Raw genomic sequence first — 27,921 nt, 5'->3', positions numbered from 1 at the left:
AGGGAATAGAAAAGGATTGTCTCTAGTATTTTCAGTGACAGCATGCTTCAAGCTGGGGGCACATGAAAATCCAAGTTTTGAATGTTGACTATAAATCTTCGTAAGAAAAAAAATATTCTGCCTTATAAATTATTTTATCCAAATATGTTCTCATCTTAACTTTCCAGAGAAAAAATAGTTTAAAAGTCTGCAAGCATTCAGTGTAATTATGTCATTCATTTTTTCTAGGGTCTTACAGGTCCCCCAGGTCTACAAGGTCCTGTTGGTCCTCCAGGTGACCCTGGTGAAAGGGTAAGTCAACAAACAAATTATCCCATGAATACATGGGGTATCTTGCACTAGTTGCTACAGGAGTGAGTTAGATCCTGATCTGAAATGTGTCCACTTAGGTTAGAAACTTCAGTGGCACTGAGGCTGATTCATTCAGCTGAGAATCTGGACAAACATTTTCTTAGCGGTAGAAATATGTGCTGGAAATACAAGACATTTAAGTTTCAATTTCTTTATATTTTTCTGTTTTGATGTGTTTTGAAATATACTAAAGGAATCGATACAAACATTTCATATGGATTTGAAACAGTTTTTAAAAAAATATCAGTATGGCCTCAGCTATATTATATACAAATATAGAGAAAAACAAGCTTTGCAGTAGCAAAACACATGGGAATATTACTGATGGATAATATGTAGATGATCTTGCAAGAATTAATTGGCCATATTAAACAATATAGGGCTTGAGAAACCTATCCAGTCATGAAAATAGCTAAAATTTAAGCATTATTCTAGTCTTCATGTTCTCATAAGCTTTTTCTTACTGTCACGACCAGCACAATTTTAAAACAGCCTAAATATATTTATTTGATGAAAATACAAATACTTTCTAAGTATACTAAAAGACTTTCTGTGTTTTATGAGTGATAGTTTATTGATGAATCCAGCATGTTCATGCTGTATTTATATATACAAGATGTTGAGAAGATGCTATCACTTCACTGTGTAATGAGATAATATTAAGATCCCAACAATGCTTTATCTTGCTAGTAAGTCAGCATCCACACTTCTTTCATATTTCTGTCCTGTAGATTAACTAAGTATTGCAGAATTTGAACTTATTAAGTGGGGATTTTAGCACATTGTAATGGAATAACTACTGAGAGTACTTAGTTTTGTAACTGGCTGCTTACTGAATTCATCATAAGGAAATTCTTGACTAAGCACGTCATGTGCCTGTCATGGACCAGACACGACACAAATATATAATTGCAGCAATTAGTCTGGGAGGAGAATGGATTGAGAGCAGCCCTGCAGAGAAGGACTTGGGGGTGTTGGTGGACAAGAAGCTTGACATGACCCAGTAACATAGACTTGCAGCCAACCGTGTCCTTGGCTGCATGAAAGAAGCGTGACCAGCAAGCTAAGGGAGGTGGTTTTCCCCCTCTACCACTCTAGTATGCCTCTTCTATGAAGACAGATTGAGCTGTGGGGGAAGGCTGCAAGAGAGGTGAAGAGAGACATTTTACAGCAGCACATAGTGATAGGACAAGGGGAAGGTTTTTAAACTGAAAGAGAGCAGGTTTAGATTAGATATTGGGAAAAAATTCCTTATGGTGACAGTGGTGAGACCCTGTAAACAGGTTGCCCAGATGGCTGCACTATCCCTGGAAATGTTCAAGGTGGGATTGGATGGAGCTCTGAGAAACCTGGTCTGGTGAAAGTGTCCCTGCCCGTGGCAGGGAGGTTGAAACTAGATCTTTAAAGTCTTTTCCAACACAATCCATTCTATAAGTGTACATTTAAGTAAGTGACTCAAAAGGTTTATCTTACATAACTACCTTTTTGTTCTCATCCTTCTTCTCTCATCTCTTTGTTCTCTTAGGGTCCACCTGGTCGCCCTGGTCTTCCTGGTGCTGATGGTTTAGCAGGTCCCCCAGGCACCATGTTAATGTTGCCGGTAAGTTATGGTTACAGGGTAAGCAGCCTGCAAAAAATTGAAGAAATGTAAAGGTATTCTCTTTTTAAATCTAATTTTAACTGTGGAATGAGAGAATGATACTGTTTCTTTTATGGTGTAAGCATTTGAAATTCATATATATGGTGCCTTTTTTTCCCTCCAACAAAACATATGCTTTAGCTCCTGCATGGCTGCCAGACTGGAACCTACATGAATGAATTGCAGACACTGAAAACCTCCTTATATTTTTAACAGTAACTATGTTTTACTACTATATGTTCTAAACAACCAGTTTGCTTTTATACAGAGGGTCTGTACTCCCAACAGGCGAGTGTGCTTTCAAGTTTCGTTGAGAGTTTTAAGTATTCCATGCTTAAAATCAGACTGTAGTGTCCTCTTTGAAGAGTCAGTGCATCCTTTGAATAGAAATATATGCACATAGCCAGCTCTGTTCCCACTGGAGTCAAAGCAAAACACCATCTGTTTTAGCAGGTGGAGGAACAAGCCCAAAGCTGTTAAAGTATCTTGCAGCGTTGGGGTACAAAAAGTACTGTGTGCTTAGAATTCATTATTCTTAAGCGAAGTGTGTGTATGGATGCAAAAGGTCCGTGTCAGCTCCGGGCATAGGCAAACTGCTGTGGGCAGTGCAAGATACATGCCCTGACACTTAGTGTGCCTGTGCAATACCTTTGGAAAGCTGTGCTTCTGGCTGCAGCCTAGCATTTCTGCAACATTGCAAAGCTTCTGCCAGCAGTTTCATGAGTGGTAACAGTCCAGGAGCATAGGAATGAGTACTTAAATTTTATTCTGTAATTTATTTTGAAATTTTCAGAAATTGCACAAAACTGTTTTATTTTAGATAATGAACTTTTTTCAAATTTGCATCTGCCTTAAATTTCATTTTTCCTGTGGGTAGCCACCAATGTACAGAGAATTAATTCATTTTGGTTTATATTTTTACTGAAGTTTTGCAGGCAATTAAAGTCTCTTTTGGCCTCTTAAAAAACAATTAAAGAAACAAATGGAAACCAAAATCCTATGAAATCAGGAAAATATTTGCTCACAAAATACACAGACATCAGCTGTAAACTAGTACCAATGGCTTAATACTCATGTTGGATCCAGTTGCCTCTATGCAGCCATCTTCTGAAGTTAGTGGAATGACTAAGGACTGTGACCTTTGTGTCTTTGAAGTGGTTTGCACCATTGCAGCGAGTAACAAGTATTATTTAGATTTGATAGATCCTAAATCCTTTTCTTGTTTTGATTTTTGCAGTTCCGCTTTGGTGGAGATGGTGAGAAGGGCCCAACAATCTCAGCTCAGGAAGCTCAAGCACAAGCTATTCTTCAGCAAGCTCGGGTGAGCACAAGGAGCCAAAACCTGATTTGTTTTATATCCTGCAGGATGTGAAGTCAAAGATGGGAGCTATTTGTTAATACATTTTAAAACTATGTTAGTATAGAATATGTATGCAGGCTGGCAGCTTTTTCTTGATACCTATTTCTTGGTATGTTTGTTTTCTCAGATTGCTATGAGAGGTCCACCTGGTCCTATGGGACTCACTGGAAGACCAGGTCCTGTGGTATGTAGACAAAACAGGGGCACAGGTTTAAAAACACGGTAATGCAGCCCATAGATCTCACTCTGGCCTTGCCTACACCTCTCTCTTTCTACTTATTTTTTACTTATTTGAAATTAATATTATATAATGAAAGCTATCATTTGTATTCTTATTCAAGGTCTGCAATGCAACCTGAATACTAAATGAGTTTTTATTGTAGATTTTGTGGTGTTCAGATGGAGCACACTGGTGGACTTACAAAACTAGTGAATAGTTTTACATAAATAATTAAATATGCCTCTACAGTCAATCATCTCTGTAATACTACTAATACAATTTCTTGTAATAACTATGAAACTCTACAGAAAAAAATGCTAGAGCAAGAGTGTGCAGAATTACCTTTGCTCAATATTTAAGCTGAATCTGAAAAGTTTTTAAGTAACATTCCTATAAGCAATTAAGAGACACAGATTTCCAAAAGGATTATACTTTTTTATTTTAGTCCTGAATTTAACACAACTGCTAGCACCAAATGATCTGGAAATGGCCCTGTGGATGTTAAAAAATCTTAATATTTATATGGAGTGTGTGCACTTTTATTTTTAAGCAAATCTGTACGAGAGCAATTCTTTTCTAGAGTAATTGTTCCAAAGTAAATAGTTGCTACCAAGCAGAGAATCTGGCTCACAGACTCCTGATTCATCACAGTTAGGTATGCAATACTTACAAAGAGTCGGATCTATTTGGTCTATTTAACAAACTCATGCACTATTTCTGGCAGGGTATTTAATTCAAGTGACCTGCAGGATAACATTCAGTCTGTACAGACAAAACTATGGAACTGCTGCAAGCAAGGGGTACCTTGTAAAGACATTGTGATATTGACAGTGGGTTGTATACCTTTAGCAGAGGTATAACCTGGCTTCATATTCATGCTTTTGTGTTTTAAAAGCCTTCATGACTTCCTGTATGCAAAGCTCAACAAATTAATTCTATTAATAGCTGTTTTGCTTCTAAACCACCAGGAGGCTCTAGAAATCCAACTCTTTGATCTAGAAACAATTTTTTGCCTTCAGTTCCAAAAGCAAGATTCTTGGTCTGTAAATTGTTTTTCTGACCAGCTTATTTTAAGAATGAAAAAAATGGAGCTTTTACTCTTTCTATGAATTGTATTTTGTTAAATTTATTTATAGCCTATAAGATACATTAGTAACTTATTAGTTACTAAAAATCTTAAACATAGCTGTGTCAAAGCCCCAGTCTAGCATCAGTTGTGTCTGGTGTTCACATGCTTAATTAATGTAGCATAAAAAATTTATGTCTGCCTAAAGATATTAAATGTAATCAGTTATATTAATTAAAAGCAGAGCTTACATCAGAGAAACCCAAAGAGAGCGCCACCACTTACCAAAACCAATCTTCTCTCCACTGCCAGTACCAGTTTAGGATCTGATTTTCAGTTTGCTTAGGACTTGAATCAATACCTGCAAGGTCAGTGGGGATCTTTCCACTCCAAGGTGTGAGATGCAGCTCTAAGCCAAGCCATTAGATTACTTCTTTCTTCCAATAATGCAGTAATGCAGAAGGATTAATGCATTTAATGCAGGAGGATTATCAATTTTCAAAGGACTGCAGCATTTGCTTCATATTAAATACATACATTGGGTCACAACCTGTTTCAAAGGACAAAAATGCAAAAATTCTTTTGCACATAATAACAAACTCATTTATGTTCTTTTCCTGAGACTGTATTCTATGTGTGCACACCAAGATTTTTTGGTTTGTTTCGTCTGGTTTTGTGTGACCACTAACTTACATTCACTAGTTCTGCCACTGACTCCATGTACAGTATTTTACCCTGGATGAATATATGTTTTAGATCTGTTTATGATTCAAATTTACTCTTCATTTCAGAATAATAAAGAGATGTAGTTACATAGACTCTCCACTTCTTCAGGGCCAGATGCACAAAGAATTTGATTAAAACATCACTGAAGTTCATTACAAGAGTAGACAGGGTATTTTTCATTGACTACAGTGATCTTTGGATTGAACTCTAAGACTGTTATTTTCTGTACAACACAGAAATAAAGGTAAAAAAGAGGTGGCTTTCATCTCTTATTCCCTACAATGGATTCACTTCTGATTGCACTACTTATATTCTTACTGTGCTCATACTTAGCTCTAAAATATTAATATAGAACAAAGAGTTTGATTGCATTCAAATCCATGGGAGTTTGCTTTGGTAAGAGAAATGTTTCTGCCCAGTGTTTAGACAATGCTATATCAAGGTTTATCTGTAGATACAAATGGTAAATTCCCACCTCCTGATGAATAGAGGACTATTTGTTATTTCTCCCTGTAATTCATGTATAGAAATAGAAAGTAACTTATTAATTTAAAGATGCTTTTGTGTATTTAAGCAATATATGTTGTTTTTTTTCATCAAGGGTGGACCTGGAGCAGCAGGTGCTAAGGGTGAATGTGGTGAACCAGGTCCCCAGGTACAATAATATTCCCCGTTATGTTTGGGCGTGTTTGAAGAAAGTGTATTCATATCAATTAGAAGAAATCAATCAACTATATGCTTCCTGCATGCAATTGAAGAAAAATGTTCTTCAAAACACTATCTTATAAATTCAATAACTTGATCAATATTAAAATCGTAGTTGAAAACAATAGCTTGATTATTCATTCTGAAATATGAAAGTAACAATGTATAACAAAGAGCAATTATCACATGTAGAGTGTCATCACTTGAAAACCTGTTTTAATATTGTCACTTCAGGCTCTTTTCTCTGTTCTATAATGATATGTTAGTCTGCAGCTGGATGACCATGGGCTCTAAACTTACTAGATCTCATAAGGTGAGGGAGGTTGAATTTAGCTGGTAATTAAATAGGCTATTTTCAAGAAAGATGTGACATAGCAGGAATAAGTCTTAAAGAATCAGAGCATGTTTTGCTTCTCAGCTTACTATTATATAAACTTCTCTGCAGTGATGTCAAAGAGCACTGAAACACATGGAAATCTTTCTGCTTAAACCTATAAACAATAAGGAGATTGTGAAAGAAATCATGATAGAAGTGTCTGGAACAATGATTTTGCCAGATCTCAAGTGGTATCATGGATTTAATAAATTACTGAATGCCTGTGTTAAAACTGCCCATGGATACTTGCAGTAGAAAAATGAAACAATAAGAAAAGAAAAAGAAAAAAGCATTCTGAACAGCTGGTCAGTCTTTCAGCTTGCTTACTTATAGTTTTATTAGTTTTTGTTTTCCTACACAATATTTTTGGATGGTTTGTCCTTACCATTGCTTTTCTTCACCTGAAGATGCCTTTGGATGGGGGATGAGAAAATTTGCAGTGTCACACCCACAGTCATCAGTGTGTAGTCATCAGTGAAAGCTACAAATGTTTGAAAAGTGGAATGAGTTTTTTCAGTCTGGGGCAACGTGGTCTCTCTCTAGTTAAACCCATATTGTGTAAAGCTAACACAGCATGTGAGATGCAAACCAGCACAACTCATGTTTGTGTATGACTTAGGGATCTGAAAAAAGCACATTTAGTTTTCATTAAATAATTATAATGGGACTAAAATAATTTTGGCATGAGAGGGAGAAGGTTTTTCAAACTACAGGACTGAGATCTTTAAAGCCATGAAAAGAATGTAAGAACTTACATGTTAAAAGGATGACTTATGCCATGTATCATGTGAACTCATGAAAACTGGTGTTAAAATTGGTAGTGGTAAGGCCAGTTTGGATGCCCCTGTACTTTTAACTAATGGGAATCTGGGAACCAGAATCCATCTCCTAGGGAAAAAAATGCAACTTTGTGTATAGAAAAATCTGATCTTGTTATTGAGGTGAGGTTTTTAACTAGCTTTTTGCTGACAAGAATGTGATTCTAATTACCCTTTTTAAATTCAGGGTCCTCGAGGTGTCCAAGGTGCCCCCGGTCCAAGTGGAAAAGCTGGCAAAAGGGTAGGTAGCATATAGATCAGTTCTGCTCTGGGTAGTTTAAATGTATTTAAATATTAATTGATTCATTGCATTTTCAAATGTTTGCCCTTTTGGGTTTTTGTAGGGACGTCCTGGAGCTGATGGTGCCAGAGGAATGCCAGGAGAACCTGGTGCAAAGGTAAATAATAATGAGACCAGAGGCTTTATTTCAGTCTAGAACTAGCTAGACAAATTTTATATAGGTACCACAGTTTCATCCAGGACAACCCAAAATTCTTCTCTCAAGTGAAAATACTGAGGTTTCAGGTAGCTGGGTCAGATGCAAAAGCTGAGAATGAATCATCCATTTAAAATATGGTAATTAATGGTAATTCCTAGCAGTCTGATCTTGAATAAATTTGATTCTTGGGGCATGATTTCTCTCTCTCTGAGTCAGTTTCTAGTTGCAGAGTATCAGTAGTAGTAAAGTCAGTTTTGGAATTGCAAATTGCAGCTAGAATCAAGCTTTTCATTTCAATGTGAATACTCTTTTTATAAATACCATAACTGCAGCACGGTGAAAAAGCTGGGGCATCTTGTCTTGCTAAAATGTATAGAAATAAATCATGTGAGTTTGATCTATATGCTCACCACATGTGTTTCATTCAATAACAAAAGTGTACATGTAACCAAGGGTAGAAATTCACTTTTAGGGGGAAGGCGCTATTGATTGAGACAATGTAACAGTCATTTACTAAAACTGTGATTTCTCTTCTAGGGTGACAGAGGATTTGATGGTCTTCCTGGCCTCCCTGGTGACAAAGGTAACCGGGTAAGAAGAAAAATATGTGCATTTCTACAACACTAAAACTAATACTGTCCCTGAAATAATACATTATTCATTTAGAACAGCAATAGGGACTGCGGGGAAAGTTAAAACAGAATGTCAGCTTTTTACATGACAAATAATATCTGCACTGTCAGGCAATGTATTGCTTGTGAAACTTTTGAGTAATATCAATCAATAGACAACAAATATATATATTTAAAGTTTAAATATATTTGCAGAATTTAGATCACATCTTCAGCGAGGTTTTCCTCTAGTTTTTCTTAGTTCAGGAATTTGCCTGCTGGAATTTAAGTCATTGCTCTAAAGGAAACAGTAGTAGGGAAAGGAAATTAGCGTGAAGTTTCTGTATCAGGAGCATGCCAAATTTCAACTTGCTTAGCAACTTGCCCAAAAAAATGGATATGAATATTTCAGTTGCAAACTGAATTGTTTAGTGGGGCTTATTCCAACAATTGCAGCTTAAAGAAAGGCCACAGTCAAGTCAGATAAGTTAGGAAAAAATTTAGTAATATTTAAAACAACTAAAGCACTTGTTCCTTTTGTCATACATATATATGGAATGAGACTTCATCTTTCACTACAAAGTGCAGAAATAATCACAGCCAGGGATTTCTGCTTTAGATTATACCCCTAATGTAGGTGCTAGCAACCTACTGAATATCTGTCCTTTACTGTTGTCCCAGTAAGTGCAATGCACCATAACAGAGGCAGTGGATGGGAATGTCAACAAAACCATTTCCATATGTGCTAAAGCTCAGTGACCAGGGACTTATTACCTCACCCTCACCCTTCAGTGGGTAAGCACAGTTACGCTTCCTAGAAAATCTCAACTGTGTTGGCCACTGGACCCTAATGTAGTTCTTTTTAGTAGCATCTAAAGATACTCTTTGGAGTTCTGTTTGCAATGGGGAAAGAACTTCTGCTGTCACAAAGAATTTTGTTATTCCTCTTTCATCATCCCCTTTTAGGTAAAGAGTGTAAAGCAGTCAGTGCATCCCATAATGGAAGTCCAGTGTGCTCAGCAGGCCAACAGCAGAGGGGGCTCGGCATTAAGCACTTGCCACCTGCACTCTGACAGCTGAGCAGAAGTTTGGCCTGAATCAAGCAATGTGTGTCTGCTTTCCAGCCTGGAATACTAGACTTGGCTGTGGCACATTACAAGTCATAAATAAGTTTTATTATTTTTAAATATTCAATTTGTTTCATATTTCCTAAAAAAAAAAAAAAAAGAAAATTGAATTTAACACATACATCTGCCTCCACCCCCCAAAAAATAAATAGGAAAATAAGTTGGAGTTGAAATTTGCAAACTAGTAATGAAAATAATGACTTATATTCATAGTTTCCTCCATCCCACTATGTAAAAATCACTACATTCTTGTGTTTCTGTGGAAGTCTTCTATTAAAGTGTGCACTATGGTCCTTGTGAAAGCAGTTCAGTTCAAAGCCAGATAAGATGATTACAGCTCCTGGAGTAATTTATAGTGACAATGTCCAATGCAAATGTTCAGTTCTCTTTGCCTTGCAAGACTAAACACAGGAAGACAAGTGAAATACTTCTGTTGAAGTTATATTTCAGCTGTAAAACAAGTAATGTTGAAAACCCATAACTTTAGAAGTTTCAGGACTGATTTTAGAATTAGTCATATTGGGCATATGAGCTGCAAACTGAATGTCTGTCTTAGATTATGTCTCTGTCAAACATAAGTTTTCAGGCAGGAGTTACTGAATGAGATTCTCTGACTTCCAGTATAGGGCAGATCACATCACATGATGTCATATTTCTTTTAACCTCTAATATCTGTGAGACTTACTAGATGAACAACTCTTCTTCAGTATAAAAGCAATACTTTTAAAAAAGGCCCAAGGAGAAAGAATTTCAGGCTTTAAGAGAACATTTGAAGGGAAGAAATAGAGAATTGAAAAACTGAAAATGCTGATAATGATAGGAAGTTTTCTTTACTGAATGGCAGTACCAGGATACTGAATGCACATTTCTAATCTTTATCTAAGTACCAAATGACTGCAATAAGAGAAAGGTAGCCCTTAAGGGGATGAACTATTTCAGAAAGCCTAAGTCAGTCTTCACCTGGATATTAATTGGAAGCCAGAGGATAGACCTCTGTCATCTTTCTGAAGTGTCATTTAGCATGTAGAAAAAGACATTCTTTACCTGCAGATAATGCTGAGTAGTTCCAGAACCTGCCAAAATATAGAAAATGTCATATTAATTAATCTTAAAGGTATTAGAGAGCAGTTCATAAAATTTCATTTTTTCCTCCATGCTGGGGGAGGACAGAAAGGCATTGGAATAAAATCTTAACATCCCTAGTACTGGGGGATGTGCTCTGGGTATATGAGGGTTACCTAAAATTCCCTAAGAAAGTTTGGAAGTGTGAAGAACAGAGCCACTAAACAGTGGCTCCATATATCTCCAGCAGAATCCACAGCAGTGGTCAGGCTCCTTGGAGACACTGATAAAATTAAGGCACACAGCATGAATACTTGGTTGCTGTCCAATGCCAGAAGGAAGTCACAGTCTCAAAGCCTGCTGCCCAGAAGGAGGTCAGCCAGTGGTGTTTGAGCTCTGTAGCACACTAGCTTTTTTTAGGAATTGGGAAAGAAAAATAAATCCTAAAAGTATGGTCCAGAATCTACTGAGGCTCTGCATATATAGACTTGAAAAGCCCCAACCTCTGAGGGGGAGTGTGAAAGTCTGGCTGCCTTCCAAAGCCTCAGACAAGCCAGCCCCAAGGCTCTCAGTAGCTGGTGCCAGGGTGTGTGGATCTGAAAGGTGCACAAATCTGTCTATATTCCTGGGCCCTGAAACTGGTTTCTTAACTTGTGCCCCAATGTACACGTCTTTTTTTATTGGCAGAATCACATTGTGTAGGTGAGAGGGAAGGTGGTGATGAGACAAAGGAAAATGTGGGTAACACTACCTTTTGTAGCAGTAGCTTGTGTATGTTCTGTGGCCAAAAATCACAGAATCGCAGAGTATTCTGAACTGGAAGGGACACACAAGAACTACAAAGTCCAACTCTTGTTACAGGGTGAAACTGTACAAACACAAATTACTCATTGTTTCAAAAATGCTCATTTGTTTTTATACTAATGTAATGAAAGATTTTACTGAGACCTATAGCTTACAGATTTGTATCAGTGTATCAAGACATGTTTTGACACATCAAACTTCAGTTGACATATTTGCTTTCATTTCCCTTCCCATCCATTATTGTTTCCAGCAGCAGAAAGTTTCCAGCAGTTATTTTAATGACTTTCCTTATCCTACAGGGAGATCGTGGCCCACAGGGACCTCCTGGCTTACCTGGTGAAGATGGATCAAGAGTAAGTTGCTATTCACACAGGGAAATCTAGATTGATTCCTCATATAAGAGGAATAAGGTTATGATACATTTTTGGGCTTTTTTTAAAACTTGTTTTCCTTTTGCACATAAACAGGGAGAAGATGGGGAAGTTGGACCAAGAGGTCTCCCAGGTGAAGCTGTAAGCAATTCTTTCTTATTCTTCTGTTTCTGTTACAAACAAAAAAGTTACTTTCAGATTTTATTTCCGTTCTATTGAATTGTCCTGAATTCCAGGTATAAAAATTATTGTATGTTTTTTGTATATAGAGAATACTAATTCTGGCTGAAAAGCAAAAAATTGGACAAATTTTGTTAGGGTTGAAACACCACTTACAGGTTTAGAATTAAGTCAAGAATATATCTAGTTAAGTATATACAACTTCCAGAAGAAACAAATGCTATTTCATACCCTGTTATGTAAAATCAGTCACTGCTGTCCTTGATACATCAGAATACAACCAAGCCCCTGTTGCTTTTAAAGGGTTATCTAAACATCTACTTATTAGAAAATACAGCCTGAGTTCTTCTCTTTTTTCACACTACTGTGCTTCATTGTGTATTTGACACTTGTTTCACATACAGAATTTCTACTCCTGTCAGTTGGAATTCTGCAGGTGCTGTCACTGCAGAACAGAGTTCTGCATTGCAGGCAAGAAATCAAGCATCAGAAAGGGAAATTTTACCCTAAATGTCTGATCTACTGCTGCATACTCACAAAGTACAAAGAAGTTGCTACAGTCAGTGTCTGTGATTTGTGACTATATCATACATGAGGAGACTGGAGCCTCAGTTCTGCCTATTTTAGCAGCTTGACAAAATAATGACACAATGATGACAACTAGTACTCATTCACATAGTATAAAACCGAAAGATTATGTTATAAAAAAAATCTTGTTCACCTTATTTAGGAGAACAACCACTGATCTTTTGTGAATATTTTTAGGGATAAGAGGAATAAATCTGATTTTTGTTTCCATAATATCTTGTATTTATTGCAATAAAATTATTAGCAATTTTTATTTACTTATTGGATCCTTACTACAGATAAAAGCTTTTTCTTACACTCAAAATAGTAGTATAGAGTATGACACACCACCATGTTTTCAAAAGACAGGAATACAAATATGTATATTACTCTTCAGGTCAGACCTTCAGGACAAGACACAGCTGAAATTTTAGTAGAAGATGCTGTACCAGTGTTCTGCACCAGGAAATATGATTAGCAATCTCCCACCTTTCTTTGAAGTGACCGTACAGCAGCTAAATCAAATCTTGCCTTTCCACTGACATCCTGTTCAGACATATGATGTCCTTGAGGAAAATCAGTCATCAGTGAATTTATCCCTTTTTTCCTTTCTTTCTTCCTAAACACCATGCTGCCTTTCCTTCATCCTTCCTATTCCTTATCCCATCCCTTGGCCAGTCCTGCTCACAGGCATCTCTGTTCAGGAAAAATCATGCAGGTTTCAATAATGTGTTTTTTCTCTTTCAGGGTCCACGGGGATTACTGGGCCCCCGAGGAACACCTGGGCCCCCCGGACAACCTGTATGTATGAGCTGTTCTGTATTTGCAGTTTCCAGAAGAAAAAATGGAAGTCCACTGAAAATTGCTCTTGTTATATTTTTTGTTGTAGGGCATTGCAGGTATTGATGGACCTTCAGGCCCAAAGGGAAACATGGTGAGTAAGTAAACTCTGAATTAGAAAGATTCTAAGAATGCTTTCCACATTTTCTCATCCCTGCAACTATGCCATCACTTCCATTTAATTAAACTTTTCTGTCAAACTATTCGGATTCATTATAATTTTATATGGGAAAGACAAGGCTTCTGTAACTTAGTTTTCAGCCAAAAGGCCTAACCATGCTTTCCTCTCAGGATCCTTTAACACCATGGGCTCAAGTGCTTAGGTCCTATGTGTGGGCTGTTATTCTCTATTAAAGAAAAGGTCATGATATTCATTAGCAGGAAAAAATTTCATACTGGAGAGAAAGTTGCTGGTGGACTTTAAAGAGGGAGGAACAAAGATGAGTTTGTGCTCCTTTTAGTCCTGACAATGAAGATCTGTAGTGCAGAAATGCAAACCTAATGCCCTGCTATTTTTTTGCATGGTAGGGTCCTCAAGGGGAACCAGGACCTCCTGGTCAGCAAGGAATTCCAGGTCCACAAGTAAGTGTAAAATAACTCTCAAGAAATACGATGTAATGTGCAGCAAATGTTTAATAAATGGAAATTATTAAAACTTTAGCTTTTCATGTGCAAAACCGATAAAGCTTCAAGGATTTTATAAATAATGCTGCAAATGTGCAGAGGGCAGTGGGAGTAAGTTTTCAGAGGGAGTTTTCATTCAGGAGAAAAATGACTCATTCAGTGTTCCTGGAATGCAGCAGGAATGGCCACACCTGGAGGAGGGTTCTGAATAGGATCTTGTTACAGACCTACTGCCAGAATAGTGGCTTGTGCAAAAGGCTCACACAAAACTCCTGATCTAACTTGTAAGGGGGAAGAAAAAGCCACTTATATTTGCCAGTGTGTTTAAACAGATTAATGAGGGACCTTTAGTAGGGTGAATGTATGTATATTGTTCTCCCTGGGTTCTCACACTGGTTTCTTTCTAACAGGGGCTTCCTGGTCCTCAAGGTCCTATTGGGCCTCCTGGTGAAAAAGTAAGTTACAGCATTATTTTGTTATTTCACAGTCACTTCTGTGCAACACTTCTGCTCAACAACCTTGTTTATGAGCTTGAGGGCTTTGCTATCTTTTAAGGAATAGTAACCTAAATTTAAATATTAGATGTTCCTGAAATCATCAAATCAAAAACCAATGAATAACCAATGACTTTTCTCTCATATACATTCTTTCACAGACATAATTTCCTCCCCTTTTTTTGGATTCATTTTCTGTTATTAGCTTCAGAATGCCTTCTACAATGTTAAACAAGGTGTACTTGTATGTTACTTAATTTCATAGCAAGCTGCAAAAATTATTTTCATTAATCTCTTTTTATACAAAGTTTTACCTACTCAAGTCTGATTCTGTTCTTTTTTCAAGGATGATATTATGACATACCTCTGCAGTGTAACTGGCATACTGTACTGCCAGTTGGTGGCTTTTTCCTCATTTGTTTGCACATGTTCTTGTGGCTTGAAACATGTCTTCTGTTCAATTTAAAAAGTCACTACTGAATTTTATGCCAATTTTATTTTTCTTCACTTTTTGCTGAATTCCTTTTAGATTCATTCTTCTTTGATTTTTTTTTTCCTCTTCATTGTTTACTATACTCTTTTGGAGAAATTGATGCTTTTTACCTGTCAGAGTGCTTGAATGTTATTCTAGGAAAATGGACAAGTTCCACAATATATGCAATCCCTAGGCTTTCACAAAGGCATATTATGCCTTTCAGCTATGAGCACTGCAGTTCTCTACTCTGCACTCTTTGACTCTTGAACTTGTTGATAACTTTCATTGGCAAATCCTTTTATTCCTGAAATTCTAAATAATAGTTAATTTTTTACACTGGAGAACTCTTCCCTGTCTTGAGTTATGAGTGTGCATGTTCACAGGGTAGTTCTTGAAGCTTGTTGCAAAGCAAGCATCTCATTGAAAAATATGGGTGGTTTGTGTTGGCTAAAGATTGTAAGAACTGGCCTTGTACTTATATATTGGACAACAGTGTCATTCTGGCTTTAGTTTTGTTATATTTTTGCTTTTTCCCTGATATCCATATCAAGGGATTTAGGTATAACTGCATTTTATATCCTTAGCTCTTAGGGTCACATGTGTTGGACATGTTTGCTATTGTTTTTAAGATGTCTGTTACTGCATTTAGGGACCACAAGGCAAGCCTGGGCTTCCCGGCCTTCCCGGTTCTGATGGACCTCCTGTGAGTAAACAAATATTTAATCCCTTGAATGTTTAAATACTTTTACCAAGTGATAAATACTTTTGGATACCTGTGTTGCAAAAACAAAATGGAAGGGAAAAGCAGTGCTGGTCCTAGTTGACAACAGCATTATAAAATCTGTCTGAAGCCCCTGTGTCGTTTGAGCTGTTAAAACTAAGAGAATTACATTTCTGAAGCAGCTGCTAAAAACATCTGTGTTCTTTTAAAATATGGTCCCAGACGATGAAATGCATCTGCAACATCTTCAGGGATGCGTAAATAACCTACTAACACACAAAGGGCCAGATACTGTTCCACTGTAATTCTACCATGGCAGTACGGAGAGCAAATCACGTGTAAAAATGCTCACCACTTGTTCTCTGAGGAAACATGGAATAGACTAGACCTTTCTCAGCTTCCTGACCTAAGTTGCATATTATGTGTTTGGGATGCTTCTTGCATTGTCTAAACAGGACACACCTAAGCCACTCTTTGTGACCACCAAGGAATTCAACTTCATTCTGAGGCTGCATTTACTTGTGAACAGAGTGTAACCACCTGAGCAGCATAGCTTAGGGATTCAGTTGAAATGGAATCATTGACCATAATGGCATGCCCATACACTTGTTTTCTTGTAGCAAAAACATAATCTTTTTATGCAACCAAGAGCCATTAGACGATGCTGTTTCTGAGACCTTTATCCTGCCCATGAGATTGTCCCTTACAATTTTTCTTTTAAGTGAAATCTGCATTTCTTAAACCTGACTTTCAGCAAGGTTTAACAAGACCACTGCAAATATATTGCAAACTGTATCCAGGGCTCTCACAATCTACTCTTTCACTTGTCAAAGTACCATTTTAATGGAGAATGTTAAGCCTGTAATGATAGTCCAGCTGAGGGTCTGTATGTTGAATCATTGTCTAAACATTTGAAAGTTTGCCCTTGTCCTTTTCTGTATGCTGGGAACAATGTTAATTTCCAAACATAAGCATTATTTATCATCTGCATCTTGTTAAACCTTAAAAGCAGGGGAGAAATGCAGTAAGAGAAAATGAGGTGTCAGCACAGGTCTGTACCTGACGCACCCCTGCTGTGGTGGGTCGATCCCAGTCAGCAACCAAGCACCCACCTACTCCCTGGCTCATTCCTCCCACAGCAGGGTAGGAGAGACAATCACAAGGTTAAAAGCAAGAAAACTGATGGGTTGAGGTAACAACAGTCTAAGTGGAACAAAGCTATGCACACAAGCAAAGAAAAGGAAGGGATTCTTTCCCTATTTCTAATCTTCAGGTAGGATGGCCAGCCACTTGCTGGGAAGCTGGGCTGCAGCACATATAAGGGTTACTTGCAAAGACTGACACCATAACCATTAACAGTTATGAATGCCCTCCTTCCTTCTCCTTTCCCTGAGTTTTTGTTCCTGAGTAAGACATCATCTGGTGTGGAATATTTCCCTGCTCAATTTGGAACAGTGTCCCAGCTGTTTCCCCTCACGGCTCCTCGCCCACCCGCAGCCTAGTCACAATTACCTGTTAATCTTTAGTTTCATTAAATTGCCTTTAAAATTTGCACATTTTAGTGCAAATGTTGTAAGAAAGAAAAACGATGGATTGGCTAATGTTTTGAGTGCTTTACTATTAATGTCAGTGATACAGAGCAAAGTCTGAGATATAAATTTATTTTGTTTTCAAAGGAAGTCATAGTTTAGAACAAAGACATATAATGTTGAAACTAAATCAGCCTTCAATTGAATCTTTTGATAAATTCTGTAATTTAAAAAATATACTTAGGAATGTTTTCATGCTACAATATAAATCATCCTTGTTTCAAAGTCAAAGCTGAGAGTCTCTTGCATTAAAAGCCTCTTACTGCTGAAACATTAACTAAACAGAAGGACTGGTTATCATCTTCCTGAAAATATTGACATGAATGTAACTATTGTCCACCTTTTCTTTTGTTATGTAAATTAAATTGGTATTGAAAGTCAAACCTTTCCTCAAAATTTTGCGTGTCTGTTCTAATACAGAAGAAATGTGATTAATGACCTGAAATCTAAATGTTTAAATAATTGTATTTTTATAATAAAATGCCACTACTTAAAATTTATTGCTTTTAAAATCAGATACATTTCTCTTAAATCAGGGTCATCCTGGCAAAGAGGGTCAGTCTGGAGATAAAGGCGCATTGGTGAGTTTTAAAGCTTTTCCATTTTACATATGTTTCAAGAAAACTTTTGGTAGTTTTTCATCTTTGTGACACATTTGTTGCTACAAGAACTATTTATGAAGAGAATAGAAAACCTCTGATCCATTCAAAGCATCTTTTTGCAGACAAACACATATATATTCAAAGTACTAGAGACTGTAAATAATATGAAATTATTCTTTTAAATTAAACCTCATCTTGGAGTTGGCAGAATGGCAATGAAAAGTTGCATACATTTCATACAAATGAGTTGCAGATATTTTGAGTTTTCAGTTCTGTTTTATGGAGTACCCACAAAAGTTGTGCCAAGCCTGCTTTTTTGAAGGTTTAAGAATGCATGCAGAGACCTTGCATTGTTTAGGTCATCTTCAACTCAGTGTCAGTGTAAAGTGACTTTTTTCCTCCTTATGAAGCCCTGATGGGCGTTGGAGCTCAATAAAGTGTTCTGCTTACTCATTATTGACCCTTATTTACCCAGAACAGCACCCTTTATAGCACCTGAATTCAGTTTCAGTTTTCAGGGTCAATACTAAAAGCTTGTATTCTAGATGACAGGAAGAGTGAATTAATAGGACATTTCAGAAAGTACAGCACACCTGACATCAGCACATTATATTTGTCAAAAGTGTTGTAATCTTTAAAAGACTTGTAAATTTTATCCTTATTTCATAAGAAAATGAAGCTTACACACAGCGTTTTGGAAGTCCAGGAGTGTGGCCATCTGTCAGTTGTTTCTTATGTCTTTTGAATTTATTGATCAATTTCAGCCAAATTTGGTAGAAAGTTCAGTTTCTCAGAGATGTTAACAGTCCAAAGGTTTTGTGAAAAGACACATTGGAGAGGGGAAAAAGACCCTATCAATGTCCCCATTAGTAAAAGATTTTGTTGTCTGTCCATCTCAGACAAGAGAGAGTCAACAGAGCAACTCAGCCTCAGACAGAGGTATCGTGTTTCCAGGCTTCCTTGCTTCTACTTTCACAGAACTCAGTCTCTCTAGGTCCTACCATCAGATTGCATAGTATCCAAGTTGAGCATCTTTAAAATACTCAGCAAAATGCAGCTAACAGAATCCAGGCACCAGTCAGCACTGAGATCACACAGAGCCATTTAGCTTCCAGGGTTGGGATATTTTTTGTTCTGACTTTTTTAAGACTATGATTTTTATTATTCCCATTATTTTGGTCTCTATTTTTGACTTGTGTGATCATCATAACTGGGATATAAATTTTCTTCAATAGAACACCACTGGTTTCTAGTTGGCATACTTTTGTTTGTTTCGGATTGTTTGACCCTTTTTACACTTACCATTGTTTCAGATAATTTAAATTATGGATAGATGCTTCCCAAATATACAAGTTAGATCCAAGTTCATAATTCTATTAATAGTTTGTGTTGACACTGAAGTGTGCTTTGTAATGCCTTAACTTTTCTTAGTGGCAGGCAGCCCAATATTATTTTGCTGTCTCATACATTATAGTGAAAGAATAAAGATTAGATTGTGAAGAGAACTGCTTGCTAACCAAAAACTGTACAAACAAAGGTTCTTTGCTTCAATACATTTTAGGGGCCTCCAGGTCCTCAGGGTCCTATTGGATATCCAGGTCCTCGTGGTGTAAAGGTAAGATGTAGTTATTGGATTCCTCCCCTCATCCCTTTGAATATATGCATGAGGGTAATTCTTTATATTCTTCCTTTAGGGTGCTGATGGTGTGCGAGGACTCAAGGGATCCAAAGGTGAAAAGGTAAATCTGACTGCAGTTAATTCTTCTCCCTTTTCACACTGCAACATCTACTGCCTCCTTCACTGAAGTGTGCTTTATTTCACAGCAGTGAGTTTATTTTTGCCTTTCCCTAAGGACATACCAAACCCAATTCCTAAATCAGTGACCTCCATGGTTATTTACAGTAGTACAAAGTGAATATAAAACCTTAAGTTGTTAGAATAGTTTTCAATCCTCTTTGCACTAGTTTAAGTAACTTCTCTCTAAAGTGGCCTTAAGCAGAGAATTAGACATCCTCTCTCTTGTTAGCAGATACTATAGTGGTTATTGGGAAGCTTGTGCATCAGAGAGATTTGTGGTTTAAAAAACTGTGGAAAAAACTGTTTTCCATCTGTTTTGATAGAGCCATAAAATAGATCTGTATTTTTTATGTACATCATGCAATAGCTTTCTAGGCTCAAGGTATTTTGTCCCAGATCTTTGGCTTTGCCAAAGTGATGGACAGCCCCAGTCAGATCTATATATATGAGTGTGAAGGAAGCTCTTCTTTTCCCTGATATCCTTAATTCTGTGTGAAGAGCTCTTACTAGAGCAAACACCAACCACAGTGATCTGTGCTGGCTCCTGATGGTCTGCAGTGGCTGAAACTGCAGCCAGTGTTGATTTAAATTCACACCTCGTTCAGCACTCAAAATAGGAGACACACAACAGACACCATCAGTCATACCTCCTGACCACACAGGAAAATTCACTCTTGTGGCTCTCGTGGCTACTATATGTATATATAGGTATATAGATATTTATAGATATTTCTAAAGCAAAAGACTCAGTCTTGCTAAAAAGCCTTGATTCAGAATTTGGGTCAGATGCCAAGAACTGCTGTATATTTTCAAGGCTTCCTGTACCACAGTTTTTCTAGTCTACATGCTCATTTTAGAGTTACTCATTAAATCTAAGCTTAAAAAGTGCTCTTAACATTTGTGGAGACTGGACAGTTCAAAAACCAAGCTTTTTCTTGTGCTTTATTTGATGATTAATATCCAGCTTTGAAAAAATACAAGACTTGTATATAAATACATTTAATATGTGTGTGTATGTATGTATCTGTGTATATCAATGAATCTGTGTATATCAATGAATACTGATTAGCATAATAGCCACAATACATCTGTGTTCCTAAAATTGATCTGTCAGTTGCAGCAAGACAGTGAATTCTACTGAATACCTCATCAGGTCACACAAAGATATTTCATAGTTTTTTCTCTCAGTAATTTAAGGGTATGTTCACAGAGCTTTTTTACTGAAATTATTCATCTGTCATTACATGGGAAAAAGCACCACAAGAGAACAAAATAAGTAAACTTATCATCCAGGAAAGCCTCCACAGATCTGAAATAGTCCAGGGATATCAGAGGAGGCCTATCTCTGTACTGACCAGTAAATGTGACTAGAACTCTTTAGCTATTTTATTCTTTGTTAGCAGAAGAGGAAATAGAGCGTTCAGCTTTCTCCTCCTACATGGAATAAAATCAGCCTCTGGTAGATGTCAATAGCTGGAAGCTCACTGTGAAAGCTGAAGAAGAGTTTCAGTTCATTTGGCAGCTATTTGGTCAGTAATTGGCACATGGTCAGTCCTTGCTGGTATGTTGCTAAGGTTCTCATGTAATCATTACTGTCCATGGCCATAACTGAGCAACTTTTACAACTAAAGCTTTTTTGATGTATTCTTCATCCTGCCTTTTTAGTTTCTTTCTAAATTTTAAGAAAAACCACCTTAAAATTTTAATTTATGCAATATAAGATGATCACATAAAACTTTGTTTCACCACTTAGAAATCATGGGGAAATCTTCTTTTAGACTGGTTTTTAGTATGGTTTTTTTTCAGAGAATCACAGTGTCACCTCTTTTGGTCAATCACTTCAGCGAATGAGAGTAAGCAGGGCTGAGCAGTGCTGGATATCAAACTGCTGTATAGAAATGACTACTTCTAAGTTACAAAAATTATTATGGCTTTTGTCACCAACTTTTTATTTAATTGAATGGATGACTGAATTAAAAAGAATTATAATCAAAAACAGGAATTAAGAAAGGACTTTGCAAGATAATTCATATTAAAACAGAAAAATTACATTGTTTCTACCTTTAAATAGATTTTTGAAGAGCTATTATTAAGAATTTTCAAACTAAAAATCCATTTTGTATAGAGCACTGGTATATTTTATGTAAAGCAGTAGTAGCCAGATTGGATTTTCTAGTGTCTGGAATACCCACTTTATCTATGCAAGTTATTTTAATCTGTAGTGAATGTATTTTCTTATCCTTTTTGTAGGAAAAAAAAGGTTCCTCTATATTACTTAGTATTTACATGCATTTTTGCCTTTTTTAGGGTGAAGATGGTTTTCCAGGATTTAAAGGTGACATGGGTCTTAAAGGTGACCGGGTAAGTATTTATTCACAGCCCATATGTTCTTAAGAGTTTAAATGTTATTATTTTGAAAGGATCACTGAAGAGAACAAATACTTTAAAATCAAAATTAGAATTATGGTTATTAGCTTAAACTATTTCTATTCTCTGTGCATGCATGAATTTGAGCTAGAGATATGGTTCTTGTGAATTAATAATGGCGCAATCATAAAGAGGAAGAGAATGTCAATCTTAAATATCCTTTTCACTAAGCCTCTTCCTATGGAATCTCCTTTCCCAGATTCCAAGATCTCCAGTATTTGCCTGAGGAAAAGTTATCTATCTAAGATAAAGATGTTTCCGTTCCAACCCAGCATCTTGCTAATCTCTGCCAAAATGTTTATATAACAATGGGCAATTACTTTCTTCCATAGGAAGTGTTGTGGAGGTTCTAAAAAAGCTCCTCATGGGAGGCTCCTGGCCTGTATCTGTTGTCTGTATACATAAATAACTGTGAAGATGGTATCCACATATAAAGACAGTTTTCTTTCTATAGACTGCTAGAGTGCCTTCACAAGAATTTAGCAAATGAAAAATAGAAATAGTTTCCAAATGCATCTGTCTTCAGGCAAGACAACTAGGCTCTAACACTTGTGAAAGTAATATTCAGTGTCTAATTTATATATATTTGTATTTATATAATGAACATAAATAGTGGTATTTTCCTAATAGCAAACTGGATAGGGCTTACAGCAACCTGATCTATTTGGAGATGCCCTGCTGCACTGCAGGAAGCCTGGATGACCTTTAAAGGTTCCTTGCAACCCAAACTATTCTATGATTCTATTCTCTATTTAGATTTACTGAACACTTATTTTCCAGTAATTGTAGGTAATCTTTCCAAAATATGCATGAAGGCAGTTACTCCATATTTATATGGTGATGTATTTTAGGGAGAAATTGGTCAGCCAGGTCCACGAGGAGAAGATGGTCCAGAAGGTCCAAAAGGTCGAGCAGGTCCATCTGGGGACCCAGGTGCTGCTGGTCCAGCTGGGGAGAAGGTCAGTAACCAGAGACCAACATAAACACACCATTGCCTCAGAACATAGATGGAACCCATCATCTCCATCACTAAAAACAAGCCTTCATATCTGTAAAATCTTTAGCTATTTAGCAGTATTTTTGTGCCACTGCTGCAGCGGACCACTGGAGTTCCCATTTGATAAGGTATTGGGAATCATGATCTTGTAAGTACACTAAGAGGCATTATAGCACTTCACCAGTGCATAAGGCAACTCCATTCTTATCCCAGATTACATACAGTGCATGCCAGCTGTGGAAAACACAGCACAAAGAAAATAGTTGGGCACAAAGGAGGATAAAGGTGCTGCTGAAGAGTGTATTAATACTGAGTCATACTACAACAAATTGTGACATGGAAATTATTTAAATGGAAAACTTTTCCTGAATAAGAATCCAAAATAGGGCTGGCAAAAGGGAAAGGGGGAACTAAAAAAAGGATGGTGGAAAAAGAGAAATCAAGCACAAAGTACAAATCTCTGTAGAATCCTGGCCTCCACAAAAACTATTTGAGTTTGGTATAAAGGATGGAAAGGAGGCTGAGAAATGTGTGTGCAGCTACTGTATTTTGCTGTGTGGCAGAATCACAAAGGAAAGGTGATTTCAGCAGTGGTAATTTAAATAACTGGAAAAGTATGATAATATTAAAAAAATCTAAAAATTGTTCAAGACATATATGCTATATATCACTAAAGTGAGAAGATGCTGATGAAAATATTTCCCTTTAAATTTTTTTATGAACTATAGCTTCAATTCTGGTTCTGTCTTGAAAGACATAGGACAGAGGGTGCAAACAGCAAGTCAAAACAAAACGAACCCTTTTTTTTAATAGTTGGTAGTTTTTAAATGCAATTTTGAGTTATTTTTAGCTCTTATTATTCAAATTATTTACTATGAATATAGGTTTTCAAGCATTTCTTCTTCACTGTGACATATTTGGGACTGTCACACTATCATAAGTCCAGATTCTGAAGCCTGAAATATACAAAGATATTTCTATGAGATAAATGTCTTGTTCTCTTGTCGTTCCTATGATGCATTTAATACAAAGGTACTACTCTTGTAAGGAAAATGATGAAATTACCAGAGTGGTCTCTTATTCTCTACATTTAACTGATTCCATGATAAGAAAACTCTTTCTACCTAGTAGGTCTAAATCTGGATTTGCTTAGTTAATGAAATTTCAAGAAGAGAGCCAAAAAAATAAGAAATACATCAGAATAGAGCTTATAATTTTAAAAAATCTGTATTCACACTCACAACCTAGGCAATTGGACTTGCTTACTCATAAAATCAGGGACAAAAATTTCAATTAATTTGGCAAGAGTCTGATGTGCTGTCATGCTGCAAAACATTTAAATCATTGCAATGCATGCAGCTTGTTTCAGAGTGGCAAATAAAATTGTTCTTCAGTAATGTCTCACCAGACACCTGCACTTACATGAATATGATAATACACAACATATTCATTTATGTGCTGTATTTTTTACCAGCAGACATTTTTAGGAAAATTTCCTTCCCCATACAAGTCTCTGCTTCCTATTTTGCATTATCTAAGGTTACTGTAGAGTACCATATGATACTTTATAGTCATCTTTTCCATTGAGATCTTCTCCAAAACTTGATATTCTAGAACAGACTAATTCTTCCCCAGAGTTCCCATCTTTCAAAGTCTGAAACTGCTTTCCCTTGCCTTTGAAAGTGGCAAACCATCACTCATCCTCTAGAGGTCTAAAGAGACCAGCTCAATGGAGCAGGCTACTGTATTTCATTTCTAGGAATGGTTGATGTCAGTGCTGATCAGTCTTTTCTGAGCATAGCAAGTTGGTAATGCTTGTTGACAAATTCATTGTCAGCAAACAATCAGTGGGGTATAATTTATCATAGTCTCTGTTTAGAACTATTCAAGAAAAGGAATTGATTCTTTAAATGCCTATTTATGAAAAGTCATCCGTCACACAGTATAAATTAAAAATAATTTCTTCTCACTTAAACCTACTAACACCCTGATTTCTTAGTGAATATTAATTGTTTAATGATCTCAGCCTCATAGTACTGCACAGCACTTCATGGGGAAAAAAACCTTTGAGGTATTGGTTTCTCTACATTCATTAATTGGAGAGGAATTTTTATTTAAGTTTGGGGTACTAAGCCCACTGGTGATTAATTGTAAAAATGAGAAATTGATTTAATTTAACATTATATTCCATGGAGTATCATCCCTCTAAGTTGGGGAAAAATTATTTTGTGTGGAGGCTTGCTGAACCACTAAGGAGAATAAAATAAAATTTAACACTGCCTTTTCATTGCAGGGTAAGCTTGGTGTACCTGGATTGCCAGGATATCCAGGAAGACAAGGCCCAAAGGTGAGCTGTAAATGAGCTGCACAGTGAGTGTTTTGAAACTGACCACAATGGCACTTACTTCATTTCTCTCTTTGGGGAAGCAGGGTGTGGATATCAAAGAAAGGGCCATTTTTCTCATTTTCTTTCTTGACAATCATATCCTGAAGTAAAATCTTTTTTAATGTGGGATTTCCTATATCAGGCTCTTTATGGAGCACTATCTTTCCTCTTCTTAATATACTTCTCTTTACCATCTTCTCATGACTTGTGTTGTGCCAGAATCAGTCTGGCATGCACTAAACACTTGGAAAATGAAGGAATTGCTGATATTCTTGAAAGACAATAGGCACTATATTGACAAGTAAAGGGATGCTGATAGTGATGGGAATTTTCAGTGTGGTACAAAGATTCTATTTGTGTCATTACTGCTTCTTCCATGGAATAAGTCATATTTCTTTGACGCATAAAATTTACAATTTTCATCATGTTTTCCTTTCGTTTCTTTCAAATCAAACATGACAAAACACAACCCTTAGTTAATTTATGTGCCTATATCTATCCTTCAGCCATCTTATATATTGAGATTGCAATAGAAAACCACACAGGGGGATTTTTAAATGTTTTGAAACATTTTTATGAAACATATTTCTATCAAGTTCATCCTGACACATCTTTAGGAAATGGGCATGCTAAATTAATTTCAAGATCTCTTTTCTGAGATTAGAAAGAAAAAATATGGAAAAAAAGCAGCATAGTTCTATAGCCATTTCCCTGTGTAGAGGAGTCCATTTGGGAGACATTGTAGCTCCAGACCCTGTCAAAGAAGACTCATCTAGGTAAATATCACAAGTAAGAGAATGTCTTATCCCTCATACACAACTGATCCATCAACCTGCAGTAAAATCCTCAGTTCTGCTCTACTTTGGATCTATTTTTCACAACTTCCTGACTGGTTAAGCAAAGTGTTTTTCTGACTTTGCCCTATACTTTGACCCTTTTCAGTCAAATGAATGAACTGTCTGAAGAATGCTTATTCATTGAACACTGCATTAGTGAAAAATACTAAAACTATCATGGAAAGTATTCATGAAAACTATTCACCTTGAAAGACATAGGGGGTTTTTGCTTCAGTTTCTTAACTCAAAATGTCTGAGATTTCAGTCGCATTGTTCTACTTTAGAACTGTCTTCTGAAAAATCTAAGATAAAAGAGTTTTACATTATTCAGTTCTAAGAACAAAAATGATGTAACATTTTCAATTATAGTTGATTGATTCTTTATTCAACAAAGACTTGATCAAGACTTTCCTTGCATTAAATTTTTATCATATTAAAATTGAAAATAGTTTTCAAGTTGTGTTCACTGTTTGCTCTTCTAATTTGTTGCTTAAATTTCCAAGAAAGACTAATGACAGCTACAATACATAACTCATTAGAGACTTCTTTGGAAACTGATTCACAGGCCAGTTCAAATTAACATAAGGAAGTGAGAAGAAAAGCAGCAGAAAAATATATTAGTTATGTAAAGCAAATAGGAAATCTTGTCCCAGTATTGCCAAGAAAGCTGACATTCTTTTTGCTGATACTTACTTGCTTTTCATTATTTTTTTTCTAAGAATTGTTCTTAAAGTACTGCCATTATCTGATAATTGTCACTATGCTTTTTTTCTCCAATCCAGTCCCTCTTGATTACCACAGTTGCAAAAACTACTGTACATGTAAGATATTTACAACCAAGTCATGACTACTAGTGCCCCATCAGTTGGTCTGTTTTTTTCCAGCCTTTTAAGTTTAAAGAATGGACTTGGGCTTGAAAGACTTGAATTTTCAGTTTTATTCTTACATAAAATTATAACTAATGAAGAATTAAGAAGTAAGAAAGAAAATTAACAGAAAAGGAATATAAAAGAAAAGGGAAGAAAGAAAAATACTACTTTTTTTCCACTAGTCAATATCAGTAAGGCTTTCATTAGGATCTGTGTTAGTGGAGTTGTACTGCCCCTAAATGTTTATGTAAAACAAGATTCATTAGAGGAAAAACATGAGTAAGAACAAGAGGAAAAAAAAGGAAAAAATTACTAACATTTCAAAGAAGAGCACCAAGAAACGATATTTTAGCTTTTTGCTATATCATTTTTATATGCCACTAAAATGCTAATAGCAAGCTGCATAGATGCATTATGACAGCATGGAGTCTGGCTAGTAAATTTTAGTGGCTGACCAAACCAAACCCTCTCTTCATTTTCATCCTCTGTCAGTTAAAAGTATATTTTATCATGTCTATCATCTCTTTGATCCCCAGTTCCTTATGAAAAATTAACACCTTGGCAGGTAAAAGGTCTGCTGTCCCACTGAAGCTGTATGCCAAAAGCAAAGAAGAAAAGTAGTGTTTCCATTAGACTGGGCAGTTAGCAGAAGGAAAGGGGAGAAAACGAGAAGGAGGAATAAAGCTGGGAGCAGTTTCAATTCAGATAATCTCATAAATTCTGCTTATGTATGAGTTGCATGTATCAGTTAAATGAAACTGTCCAGTGCTTGGTTTACAGTGAATAAAGAATAGTAATTAATTGAAGTAATTAATTTACAGCTCATTAAAGCGAATAGAG

General features: G+C 36.4%; 1 protein-coding gene across 6 annotated transcripts in view; it reads left to right on the top strand.

The window, feature by feature from the left end:
• COL11A1 (collagen type XI alpha 1 chain) overlaps positions 1-27,921 on the top strand; it is a 157,735-nt gene that overhangs the window by 79,061 nt on the left and 50,753 nt on the right. For all 6 annotated transcript variants that reach the window (XM_085068224.1, XM_085068223.1, XM_085068221.1 and 3 more), the window contains 21 exons: positions 229-291; positions 1,877-1,951; positions 3,228-3,311; positions 3,478-3,534; positions 5,964-6,017; positions 7,449-7,502; positions 7,606-7,659; positions 8,239-8,292; positions 11,605-11,658; positions 11,773-11,817; positions 13,171-13,224; positions 13,313-13,357; positions 13,792-13,845; positions 14,298-14,342; positions 15,506-15,559; positions 17,703-17,747; positions 19,330-19,383; positions 19,463-19,507; positions 21,874-21,927; positions 22,845-22,952; positions 25,284-25,337. In XM_085068224.1, the coding sequence (XP_084924350.1) occupies positions 229-291; positions 1,877-1,951; positions 3,228-3,311; positions 3,478-3,534; positions 5,964-6,017; positions 7,449-7,502; positions 7,606-7,659; positions 8,239-8,292; positions 11,605-11,658; positions 11,773-11,817; positions 13,171-13,224; positions 13,313-13,357; positions 13,792-13,845; positions 14,298-14,342; positions 15,506-15,559; positions 17,703-17,747; positions 19,330-19,383; positions 19,463-19,507; positions 21,874-21,927; positions 22,845-22,952; positions 25,284-25,337 (1,206 nt within the window). The remainder of the gene's footprint in view (positions 1-228; positions 292-1,876; positions 1,952-3,227; positions 3,312-3,477; positions 3,535-5,963; positions 6,018-7,448; positions 7,503-7,605; positions 7,660-8,238; positions 8,293-11,604; positions 11,659-11,772; positions 11,818-13,170; positions 13,225-13,312; positions 13,358-13,791; positions 13,846-14,297; positions 14,343-15,505; positions 15,560-17,702; positions 17,748-19,329; positions 19,384-19,462; positions 19,508-21,873; positions 21,928-22,844; positions 22,953-25,283; positions 25,338-27,921) is intronic.

This window comes from Lichenostomus cassidix, chromosome 8 (assembly GCF_008360975.1).
Source record: "Lichenostomus cassidix isolate B80296 chromosome 8, HeHo_3.0, whole genome shotgun sequence".
NCBI lineage: Eukaryota > Metazoa > Chordata > Aves > Passeriformes > Meliphagidae > Lichenostomus > Lichenostomus cassidix.
Note: the sequence above shows the minus strand (reverse complement) of the source record. Positions and strands in the feature narration are given on the sequence as shown.